The sequence below is a fragment of the Octodon degus genome, unplaced genomic scaffold (assembly GCF_000260255.1).
Source record: "Octodon degus isolate 3935 unplaced genomic scaffold, OctDeg1.0 scaffold00200, whole genome shotgun sequence".
In the NCBI taxonomy this organism is placed as follows: Eukaryota; Metazoa; Chordata; class Mammalia; order Rodentia; family Octodontidae; genus Octodon; species Octodon degus.
Window position 1 is genome coordinate 4,042,026 of NW_004524776.1, and position 9,605 is coordinate 4,051,630.

The 9,605-nt window shown below is 38.4% G+C and overlaps 1 protein-coding gene and 1 pseudogene across 3 annotated transcripts in view; both read right to left on the reverse strand.

The window, feature by feature from the left end:
- Window positions 1–1,108: 1,108 nt before the first annotated feature.
- LOC111813575 lies at window positions 1,109–1,207 on the reverse strand (annotated as a pseudogene).
- A 3,927-nt stretch (window positions 1,208–5,134) lies between these two features.
- Mpv17l (MPV17 mitochondrial inner membrane protein like) overlaps window positions 5,135–9,605 on the reverse strand; it is a 16,383-nt gene continuing 11,912 nt past the window's right edge. For 2 of the 3 annotated variants that reach the window (XM_023704684.1, XM_004644496.2), the window contains exons 3-4: window positions 6,317–6,346; window positions 5,135–6,138 (exon numbers count right to left, since the gene is read on the reverse strand). In XM_023704684.1, the coding sequence (XP_023560452.1) occupies window positions 5,959–6,138; window positions 6,317–6,346 (210 nt within the window). In that variant the 3' untranslated portion in view covers window positions 5,135–5,958. The remainder of the gene's footprint in view (window positions 6,139–6,316; window positions 6,347–9,605) is intronic. The other variant, XM_023704683.1, reaches the window with a different exon arrangement.

Below are 9,605 nucleotides of genomic sequence, written 5' to 3' on the forward strand. Positions count from 1 at the left end.
GGGGAGGGGGAGAGAGAGAAATGAAAGAGAAAGTAAAGGCAGTCACTCACAGGAAAGAAAGGAAAAAGGCTGAAGAGCCACCTACATACTCTGATCTTTACCCCATAACCATGACTCTGCTCCCTGGAGGGCCTGGGCGATCCAGGAGCAGCCAGTGGGTAAAGCATGGAAGATCTACATTTTGTTTTTGGTTTGGGGCTTAGTTGCTTACGCCAGGCTCTATTGTGAAGGCTCCACCATGAAGCTACATCCTCCACACCAGAGAAGGTTTCTCTTGGAAATTGACAAAGAGAGGAGAAAACAGATGAAAGGGACTTATAACGAACTAGAAAAAGACAAACTTATGTGTCTGTGTGCAGAAAATATTGTTCAGTTACTAATTACTCTCTCCTATGTTCTTTTCTAGCTATGGTTCACATCTCTTTACGTGTTCTTTATCTTTAAACCCCAAGTATATACTTTATCTTTAAACACAGGATTTTTTCTTTTCACTTATGAACTGCTCATAGTATTAAAAGAAGTTTCCAATAGCTTGAGTCACATTTTCAGCAATTTTGTTCCTTTAGACTCTAAGACTTAGAAGTAAAACTGGATTAAATATTGCCAGTGCAAGGTCAAAGAAATCCATTTCTTCAGGCAAAGAAATCCATTAACTTTAGAATAGTCTCAGAAGATGAACCTAATTTCAAATGAAAGCTGCCTCCAGAATACACTGTTAAAGCATGTTCTAGACATAATTTATTTTGGCAAACACTCTGTAGAAATTCACACAAAATCCTACTGAACTAAAAGTAAATTGCCCATGTAACAAAAAATACTTTTGACAGCTACAAATGAATCCCAAAGCATGATGGTCTTTGGAAGAAAAAGTGTAATTAAATAAAGTCAATGGCAATGACAAATGACTTAGGAAAAGCAGTTTTGGGTACTCTGTCACAATTAAAGATGCTATCCACATTTAATTTTGTCAACTGTATTTAACATTGTTGACACAAAGCCTTATTTAAATATAATCCAAACTACCAAAGTTAATTTTATTTATGTATAAGTTTTCATGCAAAACAGAACATATTTTCCTTCAAATTATTAAAAATCAAAATAATTATTAATGAAGTACTAAAATATGAAAATATTCTTTTAACCTTAGCTTTTACACTAATAAGAACAGATATCACACTTGATCTTAGGCAAAAGGCTGAGAAGCAATTAACTGTAACGTTCTTTCTTTTTTTTGGCAGGGAAGCGCTTATTCTACTGAGCCATCTCCCCAGTCTTTTTCTTTTCTTTTCTTTTTTTTTTTTTACCATAACTTTCAGTATCTGTAATTTTTTTCACTCACTGAACAGCTTCTTACCCAAACAGCACCAATACAAATCAGTAATAATTAAATTTCGTAAAGCATCCTTCATTTGTATGAATCCCCAGCTGTCCAATTTCACTAATAGTAGAGTAGGCAATAATCAATTATTTTATTCACTAAACCCTTCTATTGAATAGATTTTGAGAAAAATAGGAAGGTCTTATAAAAAGGTCCTTAAATGTGATTCTTAAAAAATTTTTATTTATTTGTTTGTTTATTTATTTATTTATTGTGCAGTACTGGGGACTGAACTTAGGACCTTGTGCTTACCAGGCAGGCACTTATGCTGATGGCAATGACAAATGACTTAGGAAAAGCAGTTTGGGGTATTCTGTCACAGTTTTGGGTACTCTGTCCCAGGCCCAGTTCTTAAAAAATTTTAAACTTGCACTGACTCTGCCTAATTCTTTCTCACAAAATAGACTATGATACTGACAACAGAATAACTTTCATTAATTTTCCTACAAGTGAAAAAGATTAAGGCACAAATTATGCATGATTTCTAATTATAAGGAAGCAACTACATTTTTCAAGTTGAACATTTTTCCTCTAAATTAGAAGCTAAATACTTTTTTCTTTCTTCTTTTTTCTGTTTGTGCTGGAGATCAAACCCAGGGCATCACACATGCTGGCCCAACATTCTACCACAGGGGGCCTACCCATTAGCTCAGTTGTTTAAGGGACTGCTTAAACAGAGCAGTCAGGCTCAGGTTGCTGTGGTTCCATTCCCAGATCCTCAAGCCATACTAGAAATGCCCTGAAGCCATCCTGAGCCATCCAAAAAAACCCCAACATTCTACAACCGAGTGACACCCTTAGCACTGAAGTACTTTTTCTAGCTCTTTGCTCTCTCCTTCAAAACTCATCTCATTTCCATTGCATCCATTATGTATCTGAAAAGATCCCCCAAACTAAGAAATCAATTTTCAGTTATCTGAGTCAAGGGAATATCTCAGAGACTATGAGTGGAAATCAGGTTTCCAAAGTATTTGGCAGGTAATTACCCTGCATAGACTTCTTTTTGTTTTGTTTTGGTCTTTTTGAGGCAGGGTTTTGCTATACAGTTGAGGCTGGCCTTAACTCATTTTGTGGCCCAGGCTGACCTCAAATTTCCAGTGAACCTCCTTCCTCAGCCTGCTGAATACTGGGATTACAGGTATGTACATCCACACCCGACAACCTGCTTAGACTTTTGATGATAAAATTCATCTTCTGTTTTATAAGATAGTTTTTCTATTAACTACTTTTAAAATGATGCAAATAACACAAACTCTTAAGTATTGTCCTAATGTAAAATATATTAGTATCTATCATATTCAAGTACATTATACACTTAGAAGTTACATGCTTATGAATTCTACAAGTATATTACAAATTATATAAATTACATACTCAAAAACTTAGATATACATTCTTAAATTGATCTTAAAAATAAACTTTCAAGATAAAAGTACAATTCAGTGCTTCACATCTTGAAATCTGGGGAAAATTCCATTGGTAACAATAGAATTGTGAAGTAATTCTGAGGTGAAATTTCCTGATAATTTTTGAGATTTTCACATAACTTTATAGTTCTTTATTTTTAAACTTACTTAAAAAATCTTTAAAAAAATTTTTTTGTTCTTGTTTTTGGGTTTTTTTGAGACAGGATCTTGCTATGCAGTTCAGCTAGTCTTGAGTTCACTTTGTCACCCAGGCTGGTCTCAAACTCACAGGGATCCATCCACCTACCTCAGTCTCCCAAGTGCTGCGTTTATAGGTGTGTACCACCGTGCCTGGCTCTAAACTTACTTACTTTCTTTCTTTTTTTTTTTTCAGACCCAGGGATTGAACTCAGGACCCTGCACTTGCCAGACAGGCACTTATTCTACTAAGCTATCTCCCTGGCCCTTTACTTTTTTTTTTTTTTTTTAACCAGGGTTTGAACTCAGGTCCTTGTGCTTGCCAGGGAAGCACTTATTCCACTGAGCCATCTCCTCTGCCCAGGATGGTCTTCAACTCAAGCACCTTTCTTTCTTGGCCTCCTAAGTAGGTGGCACTATAAGCAAGTGCCACTGTGCCCAGCTAGTTGCACATTTTTAAATCATCTGGTATTGGACACACCAAAGAAATCTAAAAATTTGGGTTGAGTCTCTTATGTGTACATTAAAATATAAAGATTTATTTTAAAGCACTGAATTTTAAGAGTATAATATCAGTGGGCTAAGGTTACAGCTCAATAGTAGAGTGCTTCCCTGGCATGTACAAGGCCCTGAATTCAGTACCCTAGCAATAACCCCGACCCCCCCCCAAAAAAAGAAAGAACTATGACAGCAGTGTGAAATTTTAGGAAACTACTTTCCCTGGTATATTATAGATCTGAGTTCCTCTTCCCAGAGGGAGAAAATTTAATTAGGTGTTTCTTCTTTTCAGTTCTGAGGATTCACCCAGGGCTTTACCTGCTAGGCAAATGCTCTACCACTTCTGGCCCAAAGTATTAGAGTAGTTTTGTTTGTTTTTCTGGTACAGGGGATTTAATCCAGGGCTTTCACAGTGAGCTACTTCTCCAGCCCTTTTTTATTTAGAGACCTGGTCTTACAAAGTTGCTCACACTGGGCACGGAGGCATATGCCTGTAGTCCCAGCACTCAGAAGGCTGAGGCAGGAGGATTACTGTGAGTTTGAAACTAGTCTAGGCTACAAAGTGAGCTCAAGGCCATCCTGAACTACATAGCAAGACCTTGTTTCAAAATGGCACAACAAAACAAAAAGACAAAGTTGCTCAGTTGCCCAGGCTGAGCTTGAATTTGGGACTCCTCTTCCCTCAGACTTCCAGTGTGCTGGGATTACAGACATGCACCACCATGCCCAGCTCCAAATTGCTTTTTAGAACTTTTCTTCAATATAGTTCACACCAAGCATTATAGCACACTTGTAATGCCAGCACTGGGGAATGGTAAGAGGAATAAAAGTTCTCGAGAGGCCGGTCAGGGTGACTTAGTGAGACTCTGTGTGTGTGTGTGTGTGTGTGTGTGTGTGTGTGTGTGTGTGTGTTTGTGTTCACAAAGAAGTCAAATATCTTTTTCTGGGCTGGCCAGATAGTTCAGCTGACCAAAGTGCCTGCTTAGACAGAGCACAGCAGCTGGGGTTCGATTCCTGGTGTGCCATGCTGGCTCTGCCCATGGGGCAGGCTGAGGCAGCGACTGTGACTGAGTGTGGTGGCACGCCCCTGTAATCCCAGCATTTGGGAGGCTGAAAACAGGAGGATCACTATGAGTTCAATCTACATAGTGAGACCCTGTACATCCTATAGACCCTGTCCTAAATTCATGAAATTTTTTTTCTTCTGTATGTATAGTAAATGTAGCACTTTAGTCACTGAATATGCTCAAAATTTAAAAAATTAAAAACATTATGTATTGATATTATAAAAGTAGAAGATATCAATAAAATATTTCCTACAGAACTCATCAATCATACATCATTTTTTCTGATCATAAAAATGTACTTGCAAAATCTCAGTATCAGAATAATAAATGATTAACAAAGTATTCTGGGGAAAAATCTTATTCAATCTTGTCCTTGATTAAATCTTATGGAAGTAGGGGCTGCAAAATAGCTCAGTGCACTAAAGCACCGGCTTAGGCAAGCTTAGACAAGCACAGGGACTGCGGTTCTATCCCCTGCACTACATGCTTTGCCAGCTTCACCCCCAGGGTGGGCTGAGCCAGCCAGAGTCTGGGGCATGGTGGCGCATGTCTGTAATCCCAGCGCTGAAAGCAGGAGGATCGCCACGTGTCTGAGCTGTGGAGTGAGACCCTGCAACAACTAAATACATTTTTGAAAAAAAAAAATCTTCTGGAAATAGAAATTTTACTACAAGGACTACTTCTGCAAGGCAGGAGGATGGTCACAAGTTCCAGATCAGCCAGCACTACACAGTGAGTTTAAGGCCAACCGGAAGTACATAGTGAGGCCTTGTCTCAACATCAGCAAACCAAAACTGGAGAAGACTATTTCTGACATAAAAGTTAATCAGATTCAACAACTTTTTTAAGAGACAGCCTGAGATTTTAGAATAGACATGTAAACAATCAGAACTTGGCTTTCCAGAAGTCAACTGGCACTGAAATATTTCAATATAAATATTAATATTCTAAAATGCCACTTTCTCATTATTGATATTTTTAACCAAAATAGCAGAGATGTGCAATTATATGAGAAGTAAGACTTTCAGACTAGAATAAAGGGAATAGATTTGGATAAAATTTAAAATAATAATTGGGCTGGGTGTGGTGATACATTCCTGTAGTCCCAGCACTCAGGAGGCCAAGGCAGAAGGATAACAAATTCAAGGCCAGCCTGAGCTAATGGTGAGTTCAAGAACTCAAGAAAGACCCTGCCTTTAAAAAACAAAGTAGTAATAATAATAATAATAATAATAATAATAAAATTATAATTATAATAATATAAAATTTAAAAAACAAGTAGGTATAGGGAGTATAATTCTTCACAATAAACCACATAATTGGTAAATCAAGTATTTTCTCTGTAAGCAATCCAGTGTACTTTAGGGAAAAGAAAACAAAACTTGGTCATGGTAAAGGAGTCCTCGACTTCTCACTTCTCTGGAGGTCTCTCAGCTGCACCAGCTGCCCTTGTACGGAGGAGAATGAACGCTGACTTCAAGGTACCATCCCCGGTCTGTTGAGAAAAGCAGAGGAAAGTGGCCCAGAGGAAACCACAGAGTCCAGTGTAAGCTGTCCTCCAGTGCACAGGAACCAGGCTGAAGTTGGTCAGCTGGAACAGAGAGAGTCGGTGAGAAGCTAACAGAAGCCCAAGCCAGGAGTCAGCCTTCTGACTAAGACTGTTTTACAGCACTGGGGATCGTCAAGCCCAGGAGCTCACACATGCAAGGCAACTTCCCTGCCACTGAGCTGCATGTCCAACCCCAGATTGTGGGTAGTTTGAAACTCACCTGCACAAAAGGCCAGTACATCAGACCAGTCTGGAATAAATTTAAAAAGGAAAATACCTTATTACAATGCTTTTTAATCACACAAAACAAATGTGCAGTTCATTCCATTAAAGATTAAGAAACACCAGGCAAAAAAAAAAAAAGAAAAGAAAGAAACACCAGGCAGATAGGGTGCCCACGTGGTATTACATTCGAGAGTAAGCTGATTAAGACTGCTTAAGACCTCTAGAGTAGGGGGCCTGCCCCTTAGTTCAGTTCTTTAAGTGGCTGCTTCAACAAAGCAGTCAGGCCTCAGGTTGCTGTGTTTCGATCCCCACAACTCAAGCCAGCCAAACCTGCCCTGAAAGCATTAAAAAAAAAAAAAAAAAAAAAAACCTTCTAGAGTAGAAGAGGACAAGCTATTACTGGGAGGTATATGACATTTTTATTAGTTATATTCATAAGTGGAAAGAAAAAAGGTGAGCAGGATCAATACCAATTCTGGATAACAACTATTTAGAAACAGCTACATATATTTGGGTATTGTTTTAAGATGGTTCCCACTATGCTGTCCAGGGTGGTCTTGAGCTCTTCGGGTTAAGGCACTAAGTTCTCAGATGAGGCTTGAACTTGCAGTTCTCCTGCTTCAGCCTCTAGGAGGGCTGGGATTACAGGTGTGAGCCACCATGCCCAATTCACATTAAATTTATTGAAATTAGTAAGCATATAACATATAGAACTGTGAAGGTGGCATAGTGGTGCAAGCCTACAATGTAAGCACTTGGGTAGCTGAGGATAGCCATGAGTTCAAGGCCAGCCTGGACTATACAGTGAATTCAAGGCAATTCTTGCACCACATAGCAAAACCCTGTCTCAAAAAGATAAATATACAGGGTTTCACTATGCAGTTTAGGCTGGCCTTGAACTCACTTTGTAGCCCAGGTTGGCCTCGACCTCACAGCGATCCTCTTACCTAAGCCTTCCGAGTGCTAGCATTACAGATGTGCCACCACTGCTTAGAGACAGAGACCGCCAAAAAAAAAAAAAAAATGTAGATACACTTCAACAGTTTGCCACTAAAGCGAACTCATCACTCTGAGCACCTCTTATAATTACACAGGCCAATAATAACTTGTATTAACCTCGTCTCTCAAAAAATTTAGTACTAAAACATTTATATGAGTTTTTTCTTTTCCTGACATATACATACTTTTGGCATATAGACACATCAAATTGACTTGACGAACTTTCTCCTGAAGCAGAACTTGTTCTTGAGTCTCACAAAGTGAGTCTTAAGCACCTTTGGCACATTAAAAACATAGTGTAAATAAACTATTTTTCATTTTTAAGTCACAAAAACACAACTGTGAGAATGTCCAACACACATGACCTACTTCCATAATTTGTTCACATGTCAGAATGTTCCTAAATGCAAGGCCAGTATGCAAGGCCAGTTTCATCTGTGAAGTTCCCAACTCAAACATTCAGGGACTTACCTGTATTCTGTGTGTGTGTGTGTGTGTGTGTGTGTGTATGCACATGCACATACATACAGTACATGCACAGATATACATATATAACCATGATTACATAAGATAATAACTTGCTCTTAGAAAACATACTTAAGTATGTGGGGTTAGAGGCAATTTGTGTACATCTTACTCTCAAATGATTCAGGAAGCCGTATTAGATCGCTGGTAGATGTCTGCATCCGGGAATGGGTGTGTACACGAACAGTAGATGGAGGTATGAAGCAAGTGAATAATAAAGTAGATGGGGCAAAATGTCAAGGATAGGTGAATCTGGGTAAAGGGCATGTGGCTGTTCTTTAGACCATTATTCTTGCTTTCTGTAGGTCTAAAATCATTTTCAAACAATTTTTTAAAAAAACTATACAAGAATGTAACATCAGATGTACTACTGTGGTCCTGCATATTGCAGAGGTTATGTTCCAGACATGCTCGTGAGAAGTGAAAATCAGCAAAGTAATATATATATATATATATATACCAACTATTTTTTTTCAAAATTTTATTGATAAACAGCAATAAGACAGTTTCAAATCAAATCGGAAGTACAGTTTCAACAAATAACACACTGCATATATTCTTCTTAGTGGTTAATTGCTGTACAAGATGCGGACTTGAGATCCTATTTACAAACACCATTAGAACATATCATTCTATTCATTAAGAGAATGCAACTATATATCTATCCCAACCACTTTGAATACACAGATACAAAATGGACATTCATCTGTATACCCCATTTTTTCTAAGTTCCATTATTGAATATTATAGGTGTTATACCAAGTATTTTTATAAACCCTTTCTACACTGTTATAAATGTTTCCCATATTTTTAAAAACACTTCTAATATTCTTAACCATTGTCTAAATTTGTAAACCTACGTAATTTTAACAACATATGTATACTGTATGATACCGCAAAATCCAGCAATAGAGCAAAAAAATCTGTGACAAATAATTTAGATTATTTTTTAAAAACCATGAGCCCAGGAAATGAGTCCAGGAAAGTTGAACCACGAAAAATGCGGGACTATTGTACTGAGAGAAAATACCTCTGAGCCCTACAATGCAGCTGGCGGGAGGAGACAGAAATTGCATGCTCCTTGTACATAATTTGAAACACAAAAAACTTATGTACTAATTATAGATAAACAATTAAACTAGCCCAATTGTTATGATTGATACATCGTGTCAGCCTGAAGAGTTTAGAAGCTTAAGGAACTCAACAGCTATATCCTGGGGTGAAAAGGACTGGGCTTTACCCCTCTGGGATGCTGTTCATTGTGTCAACTTAAAGTTTAAAAGTTCAACTAAGTGATTCAGCAGAGGGCCAGGGTCTGTTCTTTGTAAACATCCTCAGCTTGTGGAAGAGGAGGGCAGGGAGATGTTGTGGGTGTGGGCAGATAACTGATCTAACCAATAGAAGGGAGAAGAGGCTTGCTCCCTCCCTTCTTGCTCTTGCTGCTTTTGCTGTCTTGCCACCTCGTGAGTGTTGCCCCTGGGGCTGCCGCCTTCCCTTGAAGCCAGTTGATTATTGACTGAAACCTCCACTAACTGTGAGATAATTAAACTTTCCTCCCTTAATTGTAGGCGCTGAGTATTTTGTCTCAGCAAAGAAAGAGAAGTAAGCAAGACACACATCCTTTCCACCTTCTCAAAACAACAGAGCCTGGCTGGGGAGTGGCTCCTCATCACCAACCAGCACACTCACATACTTCTTGGGTATGAGACGGCCTTGTGTGGCAGATTCTCTGTGGAAGTCTTTTCTTTTTTTTTTTTTTT